Consider the following 24,157-nt stretch of genomic DNA (forward strand, 5'->3'; position numbering starts at 1 on the left):
CCCCCCGCGCAGCCCCGCCCGCCCCGAGCGAAGACCCCCGCGGGGCGGCGGGCGCAGGTCTCCCGCCCGTCCCCTAGGGGGCGCTCGCCCCATCGCCGCCACCGCCGCCTCCTCCGGCGGCGCCCCTCTCCTCCTTGCCACCCTTTGCCTCCAACGATGACCCTTGAAAACACCCTCGGGCTCCAATCTCCGACCGCCGTCCCGCCCCTCGGCCAATCCGCGGGCAGCTTCTCCCCCCTCGCTGGCCAATCCGAAGGCGCAGCCCCGCGCCCGCCTGGGCAGCCAATCAGGTCGCGAAGTGGTGGCCGGACTCTCCTCCTCCTCCTCCTCGCTGGCTTGCCCCGGTGCCGCGGCGCAGGCGGGCGGCTGCTGCTGCGCCGGGCTGCGGACGGCGGTCTCTTCCCCGGCTGCCGCCGGCGCCGCCACAACTGCTTGACGGGCTTCGACCCCCTGCTCGCCGCCACCCTTCCGCCGGTGCAGCCTGAGCCATGCTGCTCCTGGCGGTCGCCTTCATCGTGGCCTTCGTCCTCCTCCTCTACATGGTGTCGCCGCTCATCAGCCCGAAGCCCCTCAAGCTGCCCGGTGCTCACGTCGTGGTGAGTGAGGCGCCCCGGGGCGCCTACGTGCGAGGAGGGGGTCCTGGTGCCCGCGCCGAGAGAGCGGGCCGTTGGCGAGGCCTTCCCCGCCCCGGGGATGGGGAGGTGGAGTGGGGGCGTTCCGCGCGAGCCGCCCTCGGCCGTTTTGTCCGTTGGGCCGGCGCGCGGGACGGGTGGAAGGGAGGGCGGCAGGCCGCTCCCGCCGAGGTGGGAGCCCAGCGCTGTGGGGAGGAGTGTCCCGCTGGCGCCGGGGGAGGCTCCGCGTTAGGGGTGGCCGCGGGTTTGCATGGAGTCTTGGCGGCTGCCTGTAGCACCCCAAGCTACCAAAACACGGGAGCCACAAGTCCGAGTGATAAGGAAATGACCTATACAGATGACTCTGCCAACTGCTGTCTATCTCGGTTGGCTTAAGGCGATCTTCTGAGTCACCAGCAACGCAAGCCATCTTCAAGTCTTAATGTTGACTTTTTGAGACATTCCTCTTGTACTCTCGAAGTTACCAGTCACCTTGAGTTTTGTTTTCTTGTAGCGTCTCCCAGGGTGTGTGCGCTCCTAAACAAAAGACAAAATCTGTGGTTTCCTTGGTCTAAAAAACAAGTCAGACGTGAGGAAATGGGGAGACTAATATTATAAAGAAAGCGGTCAGATGTCTGTAGTCAAGATGGTAGAAGTAAGTCTTCAGAAGAATATAGTGTCAAAACAGTTGATGACTAGCACACCACTAGAAGTTGTATGGCTGGGGGGGAAAGGGGAACAATACTCAGGTGCTTTCAGGTGGATCACAAAGTAGTGAATTTGGACGCATGAGAGCAAATGAGTTAAGCAGTTGAAAGAATCAGGGTCCTTTTAACTTAGCTTTAAATCTCGAAGGCATGTTCTGTGCAGAGAAGCTGTAGTTTACTGTTTGGTTAAATTTGCTTTTAAGGGTTGAGTAGCACTTGCAGATGCGCTTCATTACAGTGGGAGTTTGAGATAATCCAGAAGTCAGACCTTTTAGGTGCAAGTGAATTTACAGCTACTGTAAGTTAATTTTTAATTAATTTATTTATTTTAGCTCTGTATGTTGTGTTTTGTTTTGTGTTTTTTATTATTTTTTGGAGCTTCTCTTCAGAGGATGGAGCTGTCCCCAGAATGATTTAGACCTGTTCAAGTTGCAACAGTATTCCCAAGTTGCTTTATGCAATAGGTGTTACTTGGATGCTTTAACTGGCTTTACAGCATCATATTCTGTGTGAGGTGTGTTCGAGCTTGCATTAAGGTTCTCTGGTTATGGCTCTTCCCACAGAATTAATGCTTGCTAAGGAGGAACACTTCATTGGGATTTTAGGAACCCTTCAATATTGTGTAAAAGCAAAGGTGAAGCAGACTTTCTGTGACTTTTATGCAGAAATAAAATAGCAAACAATAAAAAGCTTAATGGATTTTATTCCAAAATTTACTTGCTTGGGGTTTTTTATGTATATTGTGATTGTCCCAAATTTTGTGTGTTCTCTATGTGATTAAACTCTTTAAAAACTGCTGTGCTGGTTCTTCTAATCAGAATGGTTCATTTTAAAAAGCTCTCATTGAAAATTATGAGAATATTCTTATTGGAGAAACCTTCTTCCTGAAAACGCTGCCACTAATTATATTAGCAGTTTAAGCTTAATTTGATCCAAGTGGAAATATCAAAACCAATATTCTTCCAAGCCTTGTAAAATTAGGAGTCCAGCTAGAGAAGTAACTATATTAATATATTGATGGAGGAAAAGGTTGTAGATATATTTAACTTGATAATACACATAAAAATCTGCAGGTAAACAGTTTTATTGGTGTTGCCACTGGCAGAACTACTTGTTTTATTTTGACTTTAGTTATGCTCTTGAAGTACTCATGCACACTCATGAAGTATGGAGCAGTTGTTTCACAGTTCACTGGTTCTTAGATTTGTAGATGCTGTTAATAACCCTGGACACTTGTACATTTGGATTTCAAATTTTCTAGTGTAATGCGTAAGGAAAAATATTGGATGATGGTACTGTAAATCAGAAATGTTTTTCAGGGAGGCTTTCCACATTGTATCTATAAAGTGAGCTCTTACTCTGTATACTGGGCATAAGTGTTTGCTGCTACTGAAATGTCTGAGAGACTTCATGAAAATATTTAAGGACTATAATATTATCTAAGACTGAAGTCTTCTGAAAAATATCAAAATCTGTTTAAATGATCTGCATACGTAAATTCTTTTTAGTTTATGACTTGATTCAGATAGGACTGTAGATTAACATTTGGTAATCTATGTCAGGCCTCAGTTAAACCCAGTCTTGAAATAAAGAATAAAGGAATAAAGATCTGCAAATTGCATATTTAGCTGGTTAAATTCTCTTGAGAGGGTAAGTGATTGCCATTGCACAGTAAGTGTAATTCTTCAAGATATACTTGATTTTTTAAATTTTTTTTTTCTGAAGAAGAAAAAGTCAGTCTTATCTAGAAATTCTTTTTTTTGAGGGGGGACCTGTTGAAAGTATCATGAAAATCTATCTGTTACGTTTCTGAAGGAAGGTTACTGGGCAACTTCAAATGTTACTACATACCAGTTATTGAATTTTCAACTTAAGTCAGTATTCTTTTCACCCTTAATCCTTCATAAAAAGGATTTCTCTTCATTCCTAACAGTTACAGTCAATAGATGTTAGAGTTATGGCTAGGTAACTGACTCTGGCTGCCTTTTGGGGTACAAATTTGAAGCAGAAAAAATGTGTTGGTTTTTTTTTCTCTCGGTCCTCTCCTAGAGTCACTTGCATGATGGAAGCGCTTGCTGTGTTAGGCAAGGTATGCTTTCTGGAGGAATCATGATCATAGGTGTCACTTTTTCATAGAAAAGATTAGGATTGCTATTCAGAGCGAGAGTCTACAGAACTCCGAATTACTAACAGCCTAATCTTGTGGGGGTTTTCGCCCCTCTTATCTGCTATGTAATTTGGTGCCCCCAGCAAGCACCATTAAATAAAAAGGACTTCTCTGCTAACAAATTGGCTCAAGCATCAGATTTAGCTTGCTTAAAAAGAAAGATTTTTTTGTTTGTTTAATACTACTTGCTTTGTTTCTAGCATGACTAGGAAAGTGTTCTCAAATAAACAGTATAAAAGTTATTTTTGTGCTGTAGAGCTGTTGCTTTTTGTGCTGAACTTTTTCATGCTTCAAAATCCGGAAGACTATTTTGTACATCTTTTATTTTGCCCTTGGCTTTAACTTTCTCCTTGGGTCTCAGGCTACATACTAGCATGCATCACCTATTCTGTGAGACTAAGCTATTATTTTGGTAGTTTAGAAAAGAAAGTAGTCAAGAAAATGAAAATAGGATAAGGCAATCATCACTGCTTCATTTGCATCATGCTCACTTGCATCACATTTAACTGCCCTTTATCAGGGATGTTACACCTGCCCTACACACGTTCTCTCTGCTTGCTCTTTCCACTTCTCTACAAGGGTACTTTGTGTGATGGAGCAGAATGCAACAAAAACTTAAGATGTTAGGGCAAAAGCAGCCTTCTGTAAATACCATGAGTGATGTTTAGAAACTATCTTTGCTGGAAGACCAATGCTAACTTTGCCCTCCTTTTTTCTGCCTTAACCTTTCTAAAACCAAGTTGAAATTTCTGCAGAAAACCCTGAGATCTTGGCGGTGTGAATGCAGTTTATCAAAGTTTATGGACTGACAATAGGAGAAAACATAAAGATGTTCTCTCCTTGGGACTATCTCCTGGACATAATTCAGGATGATCATTGCCAAATCCACACGCATAAGTGTCATCGCTAGTCTAGAAGTAGTTTCACCACTTCAGTGCAGCACCCAATTTGATAACTGTGGTCAGCTTTAAGGACGGCCAGTCTTGGTGTCTCAGCATTGTAGCTCTTGTGTTGGGAGTGATATGATCTGTGGTTTGGATGCATCTGAGTGGTTGGACAAGAGGTCATGTTGAGTCTAGTCAGGCATTCTAACCACTTAGACCAGATTACAGGGATGTTCTGTGTCAGTGGAACTAAATACCTTTTGTCAGAGCACTGTCTAAAAGCATGAAGCCAGCTTATATCGAGTGCTAAGTGAAAGTTTGTAAGCTCTGTTGCAGATACTGTATCAATCAAGTCTTGGTTTTGATCATCCCTGATGACAGTTCTGTTAAGTTGGAGTTGGACTGTCTCACCAATTGAAGCAGATTTCCAGTATCTCAAATTTGAAGGTTAAACACAGCAATTCTCTGTACCTCACCCCAACATTTCCATTTATCAAGGGGGAAATAAACCCTAAGATCCTTAGAAGCTGAACTCTGTTATCAAGGATCATAGCTCAAGAAGTTGGAGCCAGACACTTTTTGGAATAGCTAATTTGGTACCTGTTCTTCTCAAACACAGAAATAACTTAATAACACTGTCAAGGCTGGTAGTATTGCATTCTGAACATCTGAATTAATACTAGGATTTAATTGTCCCTTCCTGTCAAGAAATTACTCTGTGATTTGAGTTGCTGTGACCAGATTCTTATTTTTGCGAACTCATCTGAGGCTGGGTTATGGTGAAATTTAAAAATGGGGTCAGTGGCAATTCAAATGTCTCGAACTAATAAAATGCAGTAGCGCTGTAGAACTATTGGCCACAAGGGTAAGTAACCGTAATAATGTCTTTTTTTAAGGAAGTGCACACATCTACTTCATTTAATTCTGAGCATTGTGTTAGTAACTTACATACCTAACAGACTTCATAGATTTGCTTAGGCTAGCTTCATTGTAGCACAAAGCAAAATTTTCACTAGTGTTAGGGATCTTTTTTTGCTGTTGCATTAGCATTCATGGTGAATGTTGCTGAAAGAATTGTGTGTTAGTAACAGCCTCCCACCTACATGCTAAAGTTCTCGGCTAACTGATGTTGCCTTTTGTCACTGACCTATCTGATATGAGCCCTATCCAGTGTTCTTGGGTGTGACTGTGAATAAAAACGTCATTTTCCCACTTGCATGACTTCAGACCTTGTCTTTCTGAAATCAGTGCCAGTGTTGTCTGACAAGCCAGAGGCTTGGTGCTTACCTTCATCTTCAAGTTCCTCGAGCACTGGTGAAGTTGACCCGTTCATGACACTCAACTATTTGTGCAGGCAGCAATCAGCTGTCTCTCCATGCTATGCCAAAAACTGGAGTTGGAGCCGTCTTCCATGCACAATGATTGGTTCTTGTACTGGTATACCTACAGCTGTTGAAAATCTGTAGAAGCAGCTCATGAGTACTGTGGAACTGAGGTCTGCCTGAATGTATCAGTCTAAGTCTTTTAATCTTTTCAGAGATGTACTGAAATCTTGCAAGATATTTTGGGAATACACTAAAATTCTTAACTTCTTTCCATCATGAAGCATTAAATTATTCTGGAGTTCTTCTGAAGTCTCAAATTGTTAACTAACGCTTGCACTCTTACAGACTTAATTTATTTTGAAAGCAGTCATCCTTGGTTCAGAACACTACAGACCAGGTTTCACATTTCCAGTACAGGACATGTATCTTGAAGTCATCATCAAAGGTTAGTGTAGTGTGAAGCTAATCTTGCAGAGAGAGTCAGTTAGAAGCTAATCTGAAGCAGCTACCTCTAATAATAAGGGAAGCCTGAAGAACTGAAATGAGTCTTTGTGAATGTTGCACCTAGTCTTGGCCCATTTGTGACTGTAGACGAACCAGTCAAACCATGGACCATTTTGTAAATCTTTGTTTGCTGGGATTACTGGACTTACACAAAGCTATATGTCAAGGTTAGTGATAAAATACTCATATGAAAGAAGAGTTTAGTGACTCATGTGAACGTACTTCTGACTTTTCTGACTTTACTGCCTCCAGGAGCGGAAAGACTTTAAGGATAATGCAGCTCTGAAAACAAAACTGAGGCATTGGCAGATGAGGAGACAACACAAGGCTTTTGATAGGGTGTGTACTTAGAGATTGGAGATCTTGGCTCTTCCACTACTTGGCTCAATGCCTCCATTTTCTCATACTTAAAATGGAGGTGATACCTTTCTCTGAAGCCTTTTGGAAGGTTTTAATAAAGTAAAAAATGATTTCTAGAGCAATCTGAATCACTTCTTTTTCCAATTATTAGGAAATCTGTATTTCAGAACTTGTTTCATCAACAGGTAATTTTTTTTTCCAATAACTGCTTCTAGGCATTTTGTTCCAATACTTGCTCAATTATAGCCTCTTAATATGCTATTAAAAAGGAAATTCAAATAATTTGAGTATATAAGGAATATACCAGTGTTTAAGGACCAAAGGCACATGCAGACTGAGCTTAAATGAACAAGTCATCTAAAGGCAGTGTCAGACAGGCAGACATTTTTGTTTTAGTCAAAAAGTGAGGTCAGGATTGTCCTCTATATCTTGTTCCACATGGAGTTCGTAAGTTGGTTTATTGAGTCTAGTGAGAGAGGTGTTAAGATGACTTTAACCTGTATATTAGTGTTATTTGGCAGTGTGTTTTCCTGCAACATGTGATGCAGGGCTATAGTCATCACCCTGCATTTGTCTATAGACAAACTGTTAATTTCCTCTTTATGTATAAGCTTCAGTGTTACAGTTTAGAGGAAAAAGAAAAGGTAATGGAAGTTTAGGTGCTGGCATCCCTGTGAAACTGGAATTGTGGGGTGGCACAACAATTCAAGGTCCAGACTGGGAGGGCCAACTGTTGAATTAATGAATTATTTTTTTTTTAATAAGAGGGAGGGTATTTTCTGTTCATGTATATGTGAAGATATCTTCAGCAGGCAATCTGCAATTGCTAATTTTACAAATATTTTCTACTGCAACCAGGTATGGAGGGGCAGTATGTAATTGTATTATTATGGCTGACATTGTGATTTCAAACTTTTAACTACTTCTGCCTTTAGAAATAACATACAGAACTGAGTCAAAAGCATGTGAGACAGCCCATGTGGGAGTGGGTTGAAGTGTGCCTGACATAAGAAATGAGCAAAAAGATAACCACTGAAGTAAAACTGGTTTTGGGGTATAAACAAATGCTAATCGATCTATTCAGATCATAGTTTTCATTCATACTCAATAGGTAAACTAACTTTAGCGCATCTACTGTATTTGTGGCTCATTGGGTGATATTTTAATCTCAGTATATTTTTAGAATTTTCATTTAATTGGACTCTTACTATACAAGAGAAGGGGTTAGAATAGTGGACTAACACTGCCGTTTTCAAATAACTTTTAGGTAACTGGAGGATCCAGTGGAATTGGAAAATGTATTGCTATTGAATGTTACAAGCAAGGTGCTTTCATAACACTGATTGCTCGGGATGAGGTAAGTGTATGTGTATTTTTACTGGCTAAACTTTGTTCAGAAAATCTGTATAGGTGGTGCATAATTTTGGAATTGATAATTATTCATGCTTTCTTCAGTGTATATTTTAAGCAGATTCTAAGCATTTCAAATTAATGCATTTGAAGAGGAGAGGTGGCTGCCTTTTTAAGGAGTATAGCCCAACACGGAATTTGTGATTAGCTTGCTTTAAAGCTCTGTCACTGCTGTCACTTCTGTTAATGGCATTCTTTATTTCACCATCTAGATTTGTGAGGACAAACCCAGGAAAAATCATATATTCTTTAAAACTGTAGAATTTCCCTACAGTAAATGACAAGTGGGGTATTAAAGACAATTCTTAAAATTTATTTTGGTGTCTAATCAGCATTATATCATACTTTTTACTACTGCAAAACTGTTCATCAAGACGGCTTTGGAGGAAAAAATGGTGGCTTTGGTTTTTTTTAAGTAAGAGGTATTCAGAATGTAGTTGAAATGACTGTTTTCGTAATGGGTTGTTATTTTATTTGTAGAGAAAAAAATAATTATTCATTAAATAAAAGCACTTTTTTGTGGGGCCTCAGTCCCATCTGTCTTTGATAATTTACTTACCTTTGAGAACTTATTTTGCATAACCTTGAAAGCAGCCAGAATTAACACAATTTTTCTTGAAATGAGCAGGACAATTTCAATTTACCAAATTTTAATTTAATTTTTAGGATAATTCCATGATAGTGATTGTTCTTCAGAATAGTTTATGTACTATTACGTAAATACAAAATAGAACCAAAATACAGGAGAAAAATTAATACGTAAGTCTTAGGTGCTCTGGGTAGTTGTATGAAACAAAAGCATTAAATCTATTATAGAAGTTGTTACTGGCTTTAGAAGATGAAGTGAAAAACAGATAAGCGAGTTCTGTTAGCTTGATGGAGTTCATGTTTTCATGATATATTCATAAATCTGTAAAATGACAAATAACAAGTGTTATAACAAGTTGAGGATAACTTTTGGGGGGGTTACAGAATGTTTTTAAGCCTTATTGAAATACTGAACTATTTTGCTCTCAGAACTGCAATGCTTTAGCTGTTCTTGTATCCATTTCAGAACAAGCTGTTGCAGACAAAGAAGGAAATAGAAAAGTATTCTGTTAATGACAAGCAGGTAAGATCACTGCCCACAGTGGCTGTTGTGTGTGTTGTTTAAGGTAGTCACTACAATGTAGTTCAGTAGTCCTGTCTTTAAAACAAAGCTGTTTGACAAAAATGAGTGAGGACTCAGTATCTGAATTCAAAGATACCAGTCTGCTTACATGAGATGTTCTGAACTCTGCTACATTTGATGTTGCCTAGCTAGTGCATTAGCCTGCTTTTCTTAGAGAAAAAAGATTGATGTCTTCAGCTGTAGCTGTAGTATGCTTTTTGGGATAGCTGCAGTGTACTGTCACTCGATAGCATTTGTGTTCTTCAAGATGAAATGGAGGAACCATTTTTTTTTTTATTTTTTTTTTCCAAATCTCTTGTTTTGCAGTTTGTAAATACAGCGATTGGCTTGGGAAGGAAGTTTAGATACTTGTGTCCAGGTTTAGTTCGTTACATTATACTCGTATTCCTTTTCCTGTAACTGATACACAAGTTAAATTGACGAAGTTCTGAGACTTCTAAACATTGAAGCTGCTTTGGTGAATAGGTAGTGCACTTGTGCATAAATGCACTGTTCTAGAGCGGAGATACTAGCTTAAAATAGGTAAGCTTATGATGTTCAAAATATGCAAGATGAAATACTAAATTATTTTTTTCACAGTACTAATAATCAAGGGGAGAGGGGAAACAGTATTGAGACTGTTAACATCTTTGACTTCTCTGTTCTTGTGTTCCAGAAATTTTGTTACTTTCATGATTACTAATACAAGCAATTTATTTGTCTGTGGAAAGGGATTTGAATTGATAAATTGGATACTCTGTTGAAAAGAAGCCATGGAAAAAGCCAAATCCAATAATGTTTGTACTAGCTGATACAAAATTTTCTTAATACCTCCATTTATTAGATAAGATTCTGTCTTCACTTCCTTATATTTTTGTCAAATGGCTCAAGCTGACTTTTTTTTTTGTGCATGCTGCCTTACTCACATCAACTTTATTTGAAAAACTAAGCCTTTGAGGTGAGGAGAAACTATTTTACCCATTTTAAAATAAGTAAATAAATCCCAATAAATCCCAATAACCATTTTTTTTTAGCTGCTCTAGTAGTTTCCCAAGCTTAGCATTAAAGTTGATCCCTGTCCAACACTGTGTCCGGATGTTCTTGTTAAAATCTGTCCAAGCTTGATGGATACAGACTTTTTAAAAGAATATTTTGTGGTGAATGTTCATAAGAGTCTCAGAAGGTACCTTCAAGGTTGGACAAGCTCCAGCATGGACTGAACAGGACTGCTTTTGCAGAAGCAGCTTTAAATTTGCAGCCATGTTAAGCATAGGCCATGGGAGTGATAGGTAGGCTGGCTTTTCTGTAGCTATTGTTGAGTTGTTACACAATGTCACAGGGAAGCCTGCCTGATCTAAATGTGAAGAACAGAACTGGAAAAAGCAGGGAGTCTGGGGCAGAGCTCACGTTAACAGCAGATCGGAAGCTAGGAAGTGAGAGCACCTGAAGCAGGAGAAGCTGTACAAAAGGGTTGCTGAAAGAGTGTACAGAAAGATGATGTCTGATATGGATCACATACACAGAGACTATGTTTATTAGATGTGGAGCTAAGAGGCAAAGATCCTCAGGAAATATTACTTTTTACATGAGCATATGCTGTCACCATTCAGCTCTTGGATTCATACATGAAACCAGGTTGCACTGGCAAGCAGGGTCTACGTATGTTTTAGTCTTCCATTTGGCAAATGTTCTTTTAAAGACATTTGCATGCAATTTATTTAGAGTGCTGACAGTGCAGCCTTTATGGGTATAGGTGTGCAATAGAACAAAATCCTTGCCCTTAGAGAATTTGGGGTATTTTTGCAATACTTTTTAAATGCTTTTCCAAATGTAGATTATTTCCAGTTACTTCACTGGGAGTTGAATTGATCTTTATTGTGAAAGCTTTATTAATGATCCAACACCATGCAATCTTTAGAACCAAAGGTGACGAATGGGGCTGGGGATATTAGGCTATTTCTGGCAGCATATTCTGTGTCCTAGGCATGGATCTATAGTGCATGATCTGGAGTGAAGGTAATCCATATATTGTAGCAGAAAGAACATATGATACTAGAAGTAAAGAGGTGAATTGTATAATGTGACAGTAGTCAATAAAAGCTGTGGCAGTTCCTGAGTGTGTTGTTCACAGTATGAATAACTAATCTATGCAGTCTGATATATTAACCCAACTGCTCCACTTTTGGAACAGATTTTTTTTGTAACTTCCTCACTGATCTTGCAAAGGCATCTGGATAATAAATCAATGTCATTTTTGTTCAACTGCTATTTTGTTCTCAAACTTATGTAAAAGAAGAGTATTTCCAAAATGTAATAAATGCCCTAAGGGGAGATGCATGCAGACCCACCAATAACTTGCACCACGAGTTTACTCTGATGTCCAACTACACACAGTGCTAGAAGGCAGGAATAGCCAACCTGCTGTACAGGAATGACAAGCAGATTCTGTTTGTGCAGCTGAGAAGTGTAGCAGTCTGATCAGAGGCAGAACTGACAAATAACTAGCTGCCAAAGCAGTTTGTTACACTGTAAGCTTTTTTTGTGTGTGTTTCCACGTGCTCCCTCACTAGTGGTCACAATGTTACTTGTTACAAACTGGTGATGACTTTGTTTAATTTCACCTCAAACTGAGTTGAAATGAATTGACCAAAGTAACAGAAGGGATAGAAATTGGAAGAATATAGGAGTCCCTCCTTTTATTGTGCTATGAGATTGCTTCTCCTTTCAAGATGATGAATTGCCCTGTAGCTCTGCTGATTGCTCAGCAGAGACGGTAGCTTATTTTTAAATACGTGGCCAAGCTGGAGTTCCTAGTGATCTTACAGTTTGTAAGTGGTAACCCAAAAGCAGTGCTTCCTTTGGCCAGAAGTTGATTTGAAGGTACTTCAAAATGTAGATACTGACATGGTCCTGCTGAAAGTAATCAAAAAGGGGGGCTGAACTTTTAGCTGCAACAAAACTTAGATATCACTGTCATCTGTTTTTTGTCATCCTGTCCTGCCTGCCTCCTCCCCCAGACCAATGGTTATTTTCATTTTTCTGTATCTTTCAACCTAAACCCCATAATCTTTGGTTTCCAGACAAGGAGTAAACATATACACATTACTTCATTTTAGATATTTGTGACACTGTGCAGCTAGTCAGTTTCTCATAGAATTTTTATTTTAGTTTTGTCCTTGACATGTCTCAGAGTATGCAACCAAGTTTACTACTATTCTTCAAAATTTTATGAAAAAAGTGAGTAGTGTGCAAAGCCAGTACTAAAGTTAGCAGGTTTTTAACACTTGCTTTATAAATGTTGAAAAAGTTTGGTTTGTGTGTTTTTTTTTTTTTTTTTTTTTTTTTGCAGTGCTGGTGCTGCAGTTTAGGAGAAACACTCCACAACCATGTGTTTCTATGATGTGGAAAAAAATCTTTTTTCTTAAAGATGAGCCTAAGCCACACAAATAGCTTGACTTGTGTTTAGTGCTGATGACAGTTAAATGTAGCACTGTGGAATTTTGACTGCCTTAGTTAGAGTAGTTGTTACTAAACTTTATTTAAATAACTCAAGGCATAGTGGGGATTGCTTTATCCAGTGTGGGAGAAGTGCAAACTGTCCTGTCAAAAAGACTTCTTGTTTTTCTGGAAAAGATAACGTCATTGGGTTTTGTTTCATTTTGAAAGGCTTGGAGTCAAGAGTTACTGGACTGACTTTGTTGTAAAAATGTTCTTGCTTTCCTAGGTTGTACTATGTATTTCTGTTGATGTATCTAAAGACTACGAACAGGTGGAGAATGTTCTAAAACAGGTGAGGAAGTAACTGATTTATCTATATATCTTAAGAAGCTTATCTACGTATGGCATATTTCTAATGGAAATAGTTTCTTGTAATGATACTGTTCTATAGGAAGATTTTTTTTTTTTTTTTCCCTCTAAAGAACATCTTAACGTCTCTCCCTCCTTCCAGGCTCAGGAGAAGCTGGGGCCAGTTGACATGCTTGTAAATTGTGCAGGAACATCAGTTACAGGAAAATTTGAGGATATTGAAGTGAATTCTTTTGAAGTGAGTGAGCATACTTTTTTATTTTATTATATGATGATATGTTATTCAACCATTTTAACAATTAGATTGCATTCCTGTGCCATTGCAAACTTTGTATGAATAGTGATACACTTGATTTGTGGTAGCTGTCAGAATTAGAATATATCTTTAGATTTGCAAGGATTGCCCCTAATTTCTCCCCGAACTATTGGTCTGTTGTTGGGTCAGAACAGTGAATTCTCCCTTTGGGATAGAAAGAGTCCTCAAGATGGAAAAAAAGCCTGGCATGTATTTTTACAGTTTAATGTGCTGTGAAAAGCACCGAATTTCACATGGTCTCATTTTTTTCTGGTGAAATTTGTTGTGTTTTTTTTATTAATGTTTTTAACCTGTTTAAGAAAAATTCAGCTGTTATCAGTGTTGAACTGAGGTGCACAAATTGTTCGCAGCTTGAGAAGCTGCTGCTCTGATGAAAAGACAAAAAAAAAATACCCCAAACCCCTGTATTTTGATTACTTTATGCCCACAGCCCTCAGACCCCCAGTCTATATATAGCATTTACAGGTAACATTGAATCATCTGAAAAGACTAAATAGGCATAATTTTATAATAAATTTCAGTTGTCCATTCTGTTGCTTGTATAGGCTATCAATTGTGTTTTAGGCCTTCTAGAAAGTGAAATTAAAGACTTCCCCTTATCCGTCAAAGATTTAAATCTCTCAAAGGCATAAATAAATAAAATTTTTCCTGTTTTAGAGAGATCTTTAAACTTTCATTTCAGTATGTTTTGATACGTCATGTCTAAATGGATTGCTTCCTGGACACTGTTTAGGTTAGATTTTCCCTCAAATATTCTTCTTTTTTCCTTGAAGGTCATATGGTTCATGGTATTATCAGCATCCTGGATGCTATTGAGACTTGTAGATAGGCTGGATTTCTTTTGGCTTGAAGTGAGATTTTTAGCTATAAAGCAGTTTATGAAGCTGTAGAATAGAAAACAATTGTTTCTTTGCCAGCTGATAGAACTATAGATCTAGTGAACTTCATTGTTAAAGCAGACTGAAATAGGGTTTTTTGATAAGTAATACCAAACAGCTGAAGGGTTCTGAATCTGTGATTCAAGCACCATGTTAATATCGTTTGTACAGAGATTAATGGCAGTCAATTATCTGGGTAGTGTTTACCCAAGTCGAGCAGTAATCGCTACCATGAAGGAACGAAGAATGGGAAGGATTGTGTTTGTATCATCTCAGGCTGGGCAATTAGGCCTATTTGGTTATACAGCTTATTCTCCAACAAAGTTTGCTCTTCGAGGGTTGGCTGAAGCCCTGCAAATGGAGGTATGTGTGCAATAATTTAAATATTTTTGTTTGTAAACAAAAATATTTTTTTTAACTAGAAGCACAATACATTTTCATTTAAATAGTTCTCTTTTTGTGTTGGGCAGCACTACTGATATCTGTGTGCTATGTTGGCCCTTTTCTGGCAGCAGTGCAATCCTATTGCTCTGCATAGGGTTGCAGAAACTAAGCTGATTTCAGTTGCGTAAGAGGGAATAGATTGAATCTGTTCCTAGAACTGAAGATGACATGTTCAGACATTTTTTTTAATCTTTTATTTTAACTAAAAGGACTTGGATTTTAAGTCTTTTGAGAAGAGTCTTTTTCAAGGCTCTAAGTGCAGAATTGGATTGAAGATCCCATGGATACATGAATGGCAGGCCAGTGGTTCTCAACTTGTTTGTGAGGCCACAGTAAGTGATATGTAAAACTTGCAAGATAGAATTTGAGGATTGTCCACAAAAAGAAGCTGACAGTGGTTCACCCTTTTAAATTTTGGTATATATAAGCTTTTTATAGTGCAATGTTCTAAGCTATGTTTAAGTCAGAACTAAAACCCAAACAAACACTGTTTTCATTATTTAGTGGAACAAGATTGGTAAGTACATTGTAGTAAGGCAGGTAAAATTGATTTGAGAATTGCTTCCCTTATTCTTTTGTTAAGAACTAAACCCTACATTCTTAAGTGTTTATATATTGTGTCAGCATTTGGTTCTAGACCCTTGCATAGTCTCTGGGTTTGCCTTGTTCTGTTCAATGTGTGCCTGGATTGGGATAAGAATGGGGGGTAAAACTGCCTCTAATCACTTCTGGCCTGCCATATAGAGCAATGTGACTGTAGGGTCTTTGTTAAGACTGGTTACAGATATTTTTTGAAGACTGAATTCTTCAAAACTAAAATAGGACATTTATGGACCTGTGATGTGGTATTTCAGTATGTGTTTTCAATATAGACTGTTTGTACAGATTTGCATTGTAGTACTTTCTGAATAGTAGTGCAGTAAGTGATGTAATTTTGACATGTACATACAAATACTTAACTAAATGCAATCCTTGACATGAGGCCTTCCATTTTTCCTCACATTTTCTATTTATTTTTTTGTCTCTCTGGATTTTCGTCCCTTGCAAGTTTATACCACAGGTTGAAAAGCCTTGTGATTTGAGTATATTTCTTAAAGATATCAAATTTGAGTTTTAAAATTTTGGTTTTTCTCATACTTGTCCAGCAGTGAAAATATGTTGACATAAACAACAAAAAAAGCATGCTAATAAGCCTCAGTGAAAGTCTTTTTGGCCTTGTGTTTTTGAATGCTGGATACTGGTGTTTGGCAATGGTTTGGTCTCTCTTTAAATTGAAACTGGTAAAATTAGATAGCTTAACTACTTCCATATTCCTCCTAAATGTCTTAACGCTTAGGTTTATCAAATAATTTACATCAAATGCAAAGTTTTGAAGATGTTTTTATTAAACAAAACACAACTGTATCTTACTTTCTGCTGTTTTGCTTTCTCATTTGAAAAAGCTCCGAGTCTTGCAAGTGCTGAATATGAGGGTGACTAAACACTAGAAGCAATTTAAATTCATGCTTGCTCTATTTCTTCAGTACAAGAGAAATTAATTAAGTTCTGTGGGACATGTAAAGGCTGTCAATATTAAGATAACACTTACTTTTGTAAAATACAGGTAAAACCTTATAATATCTACGTAACGGTGGCCTATCCTCCCGATACTGATACACCTGGCTTTGCAGAAGAAAGTAAAACAAAGGTAAACTGTTCTTCAGTAATACTGTAATGTTATTGAAGCTTCACTTTGTAGTAAGCAATGCATTTCAGATTTAATTCACTTCAGTAGTACTCTTGAAATCAGTGCATATTAAGATTTTAAGGACTTTAAAACACTTCAATTTTATCAACTTAACTAGTCAGTGTTAAATAGCTTGTAGGATAATTTTGTGTAGTTTATTGTTCTTGCTTTAAAGGGAAGAACTACCTACCTTTAATATCTGAAACACTGCAAAGTTTTTCTGTACACAGTCAAAATAGTGTTGTGGAATGGTAAAATGTAAACCCACTATTTGTTTTGATATCAAAGCTTAATGAACTAAAAATAATATTCCTATTTTGTGTCTTTGATAATCAGCGGTTGTTCTAATAGATGTGACAGATCAAAATAAACCTCAGTTCTTTCAGCGAAGTCTGCAAACTAACCATGCTGTATGACTATATGTAATGACACAATTTAATAGTGGCTGTTGTCTGGTATTAAAGTAGGAAGGAAACTGTCTTGCATTGTGCTTGGACTGCAAATGACAAGTATCGCTTTTCAGAAGGAATTGTCAGTAGTAGACCTTTTTTATTTGGCTTACCTTGAAAGCGAAAATTTTGACCCTCAAAAATTTAGTTGCCTATCATTTGACATGTCTGTGCATATGAAGTATAATTCAAAAAACTGCATTCAGGCCTCCAGTTCAGACTGAAATATCAGGTAATCAGAGAAAAATGTGTCTCTCTTTTATTTGCATACTGTGAACTAGAAACATGGTATCTAAGGAGATCAGCCTTTTGAAGATGCCCTGTCATGTCTAATAGGAAACTGAGGTTGAATTCCATTTTGTCTTTCACTGTTCATATAGGAATCAGTAGGGATTGCATAACACAATTCTTACTTCATCATTTCTTGATATAGGTATTCTGTATTAAATGTATATTCCCACACACACGAATAAAGTGTCAAATCAGACATTTGCAGATACGAGTATAGCTTGCATATTCTCTGGGATTTTTTTTTTTTTTCTAGTAGTAGCCTATTTCAGGGAAATAGTCACCAGCAAAATGCACTATCCATCTAAGATTTCTCTTTAATAAAAAGAGATTCACTGAGATTTATCTTACTTGTCAAAAAGGTTTTGTCCATTAAGCTAAGACTTGTGCTTTGCTTTAGCATACATGAAGTCTTCGAGTGACTTGCTCCTGTCGTGATAGTGCGCCTTAAATCTCTGCAATATTGCATTGCTCTGACCGTTCAGATACTAATTATTGCTGCATTTCTTTAATACTACTTAGTTTAGAACATCTGTCTCTGTAGTTTGCATCTCTAGGTCTAGGCTGTTTGTAATCATGAATACAGTAAAAGAAAATGTCAGGAACTAGGATACAGCTTTCCTGTATTTAATCATGAAGCTTTCTTTTGTTTTGTTTTTTTGAGGTAGCTGCTTTACAAATTACAACCATACTGGCCAGTAAGCTCAAAAGTACATAGGGGTTATAAGATGGAGATCTGATGACGTAAGCCATATCGTTGTAGGACAGCGTGTAAAAAGTGTTTGTATGTGATTTCTGCTGGCAAAGACACCGATTCCCCCTGCCCCCCCTTAAATACACATACTGGGGAAAAAAAAAAGTTTTCAGTGAGCCTGGTCAGTGAAATCAGGATTCATAATTCTACAGATATTTGGAAATAGACCTGTTTCTGTGAAATTTATTTTCTAGAGTACTTTGGATTGATAATGAGAGAGAAACCTGTAGTCTAGGAGTGCTTTTTTTTGAAGTATTAATCTTGGAATTAAACTAGTCCCAGTATTTGACTAGGCTTGAATGCTTCAATTAAATTTTCTTATTAAATGTAACTTGTGACCAAGTACTCTTTTTCTCCCTAATTTAGCATTGTTTTTTCTTCATTAACAGAACCGTCTATCTTAACATATTGAGCATTTAAATAGCTTGCTGTGCAGTTAGTTCCATCATTGTTTTATTTGTTGAAAGGACATGAATGACAAACATTATTCTAAATATTTTAAAGCATATTTTTGCCCGTTGTTTTTGTAACAGACCGGACTTGTTTGGGTTTTTTATGAAAGAAATTGTGATTGCTAAAATAACTGCCATAATTGCATTCTTCTAGTGAGATGAAGTGGCATAAATGCTCTAAAACACAAATAAAATGCAGTGGTGGATTTTGGTGGATACTAGTGTGTGGAGTTTAAGAAATTAAAAAAAAAAAGGTTGTTTTGTAGGATATTAAAATATTTCAGGCCTATCTTTTTGCTTCATGTCTGGCAAAAAAACATGTAATACATTCATAAATAAATAATAGTTGAAGCATTTCAACAACTTCTGCTGAAAATAAAATACTTGGGGGGGTAAACACTTTTTTATAGTTTCTAACTAATAAAATATGAAAAAAAAAAAAGTACTATTCAAGGAAAAGTTGGCATTTCATAAAATTAGTCTATTATTTACGAAGGTGCTTTTGCCTGTCTTTAAGTGGATGTTTTAGGTCACAGCATGATACCAGTTGGTAACAGTGATGTCATCCATGACAAAAGGCCTAAACTCAAAATTTGACCTTCATATTTTTCTCCCCTGTGTATTGTTAGTCAAACTTATATTGGTGTTTTTCTACTAAAGCCCTTAGAGACGAAGCTAATTTCTGAAACCTCATCTGTTTGCCAAGCAGAACAAGTCGCCAGGGTTATAGTCAAAGATGCCATAGTAAGTAAATTATCTTTTTAAAGTATGTTCTTTGTTGGAGAGACTAGGATCACATGCAATGCTTGTTTAAGACTGTAAGACAATGGCTAAGCTAAATGTGAAATCAATTTATGCAAAAAAGTGCTCTTTGGTTAGTTTAAACAGGAAGTATTTTCTTTATTCTTTTGCCACTTTGCCCACAAATGATTTTATACAATCTCTTGGAACTAAAAAGTATCTGAAGATGTACATTAGACAGAACAAAATGATGCATCGGTATGATGCAATGTCTCAAAGGCAGATTATGACTGACTTTAAAGCACTAAACTCTATTGACTTTATGTATTAAATACCATTTGTCTAACTTCAAAAGCGTGTTGGACTGTCTTATTTTTCTTGAAGATGAGTTCATAAAAATAATTTAAAAATAAATGAAGGCAGTCTAGCCTTTTGGCTTTTAATCTTTAAAGTATGTGATTTATGAGTGATTAAAATACATAAAATGCTGCTCTTGGTGGTTAAAGGTGTATTGCCTTTCTGAAGCATTTTTTTAACGTTTTGTGCTATGGAATGCTCAGATGCTTAATAAAGCACCTCAGAATGGAAACAAACATGAAATTTCATCTTCCTAAAGCACAGTGACTGAATCTTAAAATTTGTAATTGTTTTATAGTTCCAAATACTTTTGGTCTTCAACATGATTTACATCTATAGCAGGTGTTAAATTGTGAAGTTGTTACAGTATTTTCACAAATACAGCACATAAACACAAAATCATGTCTGGTTTTGGGGTCCTGAGTTTTGCAAGCGAGTACTACCTCATATAGTATTTTGCTCTGGTGCTTAAGGAAAGCTAATCTTGTCTCCAATCTTAAGCATTTGGTATATCTACACCATGGTCATATATGTTGTATCTACACTTTGGATGATATGTTAGTTCCGACATGGTCTTTATGCACTCAAGCCATCAGTTGAGAAACTAAAATAGAAATTAAAGGTAGCTCTATACTGTAGGAACTCTGCAGTCCTCTCAGGTGTGCGTTAGGAAATAACTCAACCAAATCTTATATCCTCTGCTACTTTGCAGAGTTTCACTCCTAACGCTGATTCAGGAACACCACCTTCTCCTTTAACTTCTGCATTCCGTTAAGTTTAGTCCTGCCGTGTTTCAGGACGTCTGTTTTCCAGCATACAGTCTGCTGGAAACAAATGGGATAAGCATGGTAGTCAGCTATAGAGCTGCAATTTTCCTGATGAGTAGTCAAAAACCAGCCAAACAACTTTTTTCTGGTGTTTGTCCCCCCCCTCTGCCAGCTGAATTGCTTAGCAGGCTGCGAATCTTACGGTTTTGAGGGGGGCAAGTTAAAAATACTTGATGTAGATGAAGGAGGACCTGTTACCTAGCATTTGAAATATACCCCCAGCCAAATCTCGTGATAACAAACCAATTTTAACAAAAGGCAAGTGGTATTTTATTCTACAATTATAGTAGTGATTGGTGATTTGATAGAGTTAGGGTGTAATTCTGTGTCTGAAATATATTTACAGATGGGGAGACCATCATGTATTTTCTCCATCAGTAAGCATGCTTCAAGAAGAAACGTAAAGCTTTTCTATCTCATAAAGAAATCTGCACTAATTTTGGAATGTTGCTGTACAGCACAAAATATTTTTTAATATTTTTAATTGTGTTGTTTTTTTTTTTTTTCCACATCAGTCAGCTATGTTCACCAAGAATAGCTGTTGAAATAAGACACATCATGATTTGCCACAACTGGGTAAATTACTTTTTTTTCTTAATCGCTGTTTTCCTTCCATCCAGCAAGGGAACTTTAACAGCTCAGTTGGATCAGATGGTTACATGCTATCAATATTGACAAGTGGAATGTCACCAGTCACTTCTATTACTGAAGGTCTTCAGCAGGTAAGATTTGGGAAAGCCTCACAGTCGCAAGTTCTTATAGTTTAGGATACTTTAAAATGTAGAGCACTATGCAAACATTATTTTTTCATCAAATGGCTGTTAATACTGTGGAGACTTGGGTTTAGGAAACTGAAGTAGTATTTTCCAGCTGAAGCGGCAAGTTGGTGGGAAAGCCAAGACTACTACCTGCTGCTCAGTCTGGAACGGTTACATGGTTATGATGGTTTTCCTGAGTTTGTTTTCTTGATGTTATGTAGAATACCTGCCTGGAACTTTTTTATTTCACAGATAAATAATATGCTGCAATCTGGGATCTTAAATGAATTGAAAGGTGTTTCTCTCTGTTTCCAGGTTGTTTGCATGGGCATTTTTCGCATCATTGGCCTATTTTACCTAGGAAGTTTTGACAGCATAGTTCGTCGCTGCATGATGCAAAGGGAAAAATCTGAAAGCACAGATAAAAATGAATAATCGTTACTTTTATTTGGAAGAAGAATGTTAAACAGTCATGCGTAAGGGGGACTCAGTTTTTCTCCTGAAGGATTTAGACGGGAAGTACTTGCATATGTGACAGATGAGTCCCCTCAAAAGCTATGAAAGAAAACAAAAGTACGACTCCAGAAAACGCCAAACTATGCAAAAGTGTGAATGAAGATTAGCTTTTTTTTCCTGGTGATTTGAGTTAGAGATAATTTGAGGAACTTGTAAGTGATCTGCGGAGTAGAATTTGAGAATGGACTATGTGCGGTGATTCTGGACAAATGCTTAAGTTTTCTTATTTCGGTGCTTATGGACAAAACAAGTACCATGACAGACTGGGCAGAAGTAGATTGAAGTCCCCTCAACAAGTTGGAACCTTTTGCTAACGTTTTGGGACTGGTTTTAATTTAGAATGTTAACTTTTCCTTTTGCCAATCTACAGATCCTTCTGTCAATGACAGCTTTCCTTATTCTATCCAACATGCAACTGTGGAAACCTTAAGATGGCAGATACATTTGTATGATCCAAGCTTTCTCAGTCTGGGAGTAATTAAAAAGTATGATTTAATGTATGCATACTTTCTAAAGGGAGATGAAGAACCCTTTCCCACAGAGAAATGCTAGATGTGATCGGGTCTGTAGCTCTTCTGGCCTTTGAAGTATATTGTGAACAAAAAAAATCAAAGCAGTATCAAGTGTGTTGATTATGACTTTCAGCATTTTAAGCCATTGAAATAATGTACAATTTCTACAGATACCTACTTTTCCTACTTATCTGCCAGTTTTTGCTCTGGAGAGGAAAGTAGTTTAATGCTACTATTATGCACATTATTTTTCAAAGCTGCAAATGATGAGCCAAACCAGTAGTTGATGAGAGAATCAATTGTAATTAAAATGCCAGGCTCTTCCAGTAGCAGGAATGTAGCTTTTTGGGGCAGGAGGGGTGGCAGGGAGAGGAGCGTGTGTCAGAATGGCATTCCACCCTGAATTTTGTCACTACACAGAAAAACTTTCACATCACAAGAAATGATTTAAAATACCCTCCTTCTGTGTGCTCCACTTCTAGTTTGTTTCATTTACATTGTATGAAACAAGGCTGCTCAATAACTGCTTCAGAATAAACAGAACCCAGTGGTTGTTTCTAATGAATCTTAAGTTTAACACTGAAAAACCTTGATGACGTAACAATGATGTTTTAAGGGTGCACTATATATACTGTTTATTTGATGGACCACTATAGCAAGTGCCTTGTGAGCTGCTTTTCTTTCCAAAAGCTGCATATTTTGTATTTGTTAGCATTGTTGTGTTTTCAATGTCATATTTTCCATTTTCAGTCAGTACTCTGAATCTAAAATTACCCATAAAACTGGGCACTTTCACTTCCTTTGAAGTAGTATTTAACAACAAAATAGGCAAAATTGATTGCTTTTGTTAAGATACTCTCTACATCTATTTAAGAAGAGGTATTCAGTTAAAACTGAGAGGAAAAGTAATAGGTGGTTAACTGGAAAACCTTTAAAATATAATTTATTCTTTGTTTTCCCTCTCTGAATTTGGTTATCACTCTTCAGATTTTCTTCATGTAGACTAAACTTGCTTTAATACCTGGTTTACAAACATATTTTGGGGGGAGGGTCACACTGGCCCTCTCATTTTAAGTGGTTAGACTTTCATTAGATTGCAAATGTTAAGGCATTGTTGAATTCTTCACAAAGCCTATGTTTTAGGTCCTGCCTCCTAATTTTGTTTAGATACATGAAGTTGTGCATGCCTATAATATAATACTAATTTTGAGAATAGTGTATTCCTGCATTTTTAAACAGCTGGGCTTCAGTGCAAAGAAATCTAGTGTGCATATGTTTCCTGTGCTGCTTAATGTGAATGACATAACGGAGCATTTATCGTACCTCCATTGTCAACGTTGCTATGTTTCTTGAAGCAACATAACAATGCTATTTGGATCCTATTATCTATGTTAATTCTTATTTTGATGCAAATCAAATACTTCTTTGACCACCTGCAAAAGATACCAAAATGGGTGGATCAGTTGTGCTGTAGTTTGAAATAAATGCTTATGTAAATGACTTGACATCAATACAAGCTTGAAGATCAGGACTTAAAAACCAGTAAGACTTTAGATACTTGAATTTTTGGGTCTTCAGCTTGGAATGGTGAAGGGCTTGCATTTAAGAAACATAATCCAGAAGGTCAGAGCACACACAAGACATTACGGCAGCTGGGCCTTTTTAAAGTATTTCAGGTTGAACATCTTAGTTCACTAATCACTCTTTCTTGACTGAGGAGTCCTCCAAATAATGACTGATGGAATTCAGTGCAAGCGTCTGAAGGAGAAATAAGAATACTGGGTCAAAGTTATGGCCCTAATTTTGCATAGTGTAAGTGGTTGTATTGACAGTAACGCTGTAGGTTGAATCCCTCAGCAATTGTGGAAATGGGAGCAAAGCAAGTCTTTTGACAGAACAAGTAAAGAATAATCTTTTAAAATGTTCTTGTTTCTGCTGGTGCAAGTTAATGCAGTTAATTTTAACTGATAAACTTTTCAACTGTTTTATTGTCAAAACATAGTAAATTGTCAACTACAGCAACCTTTGGTGTAAATTTTGTTTTCCTATGCACATTCTCTATCAACCAATGTACTCGTTTTAAGGTCCAATATTAAGTGAAGGAGATGCCTTGTAATCTTGTGGAAAAATGTTTAGCAGCCAAAAAACTATTTTGCCAGTTTAAATGTTATGAAACCTCTACGTTGAAATGTTTTAGCAGTGTATTAGATCTGT

The 24,157-nt window shown here is 37.5% G+C and overlaps 1 protein-coding gene across 1 annotated transcript; it reads left to right on the top strand.

Annotated features, from left to right (window-relative positions):
- Nucleotides 1-488: 488 nt before the first annotated feature.
- KDSR (3-ketodihydrosphingosine reductase) lies at nucleotides 489-22,649 on the top strand (the record flags this gene model as incomplete). The annotated part of the gene is made up of 10 exons (XM_082499370.1): nucleotides 489-596; nucleotides 7,826-7,915; nucleotides 9,023-9,079; nucleotides 12,843-12,908; nucleotides 13,068-13,163; nucleotides 14,291-14,482; nucleotides 16,167-16,250; nucleotides 18,893-18,976; nucleotides 20,778-20,879; nucleotides 21,231-22,649. The coding sequence occupies 10 exons, from the start codon at nucleotides 489-491 to the stop codon at nucleotides 21,348-21,350; spliced, it is 999 nt and encodes a 332-aa protein (XP_082355496.1). The 3' UTR covers nucleotides 21,351-22,649.
- Between the last annotated feature and the right edge of the window lie 1,508 nt (nucleotides 22,650-24,157).

Source organism: Vanellus vanellus (assembly GCF_965231255.1).
Source record: "Vanellus vanellus genome assembly, chromosome: 2".
Taxonomy (NCBI): Eukaryota; Metazoa; Chordata; class Aves; order Charadriiformes; family Charadriidae; genus Vanellus; species Vanellus vanellus.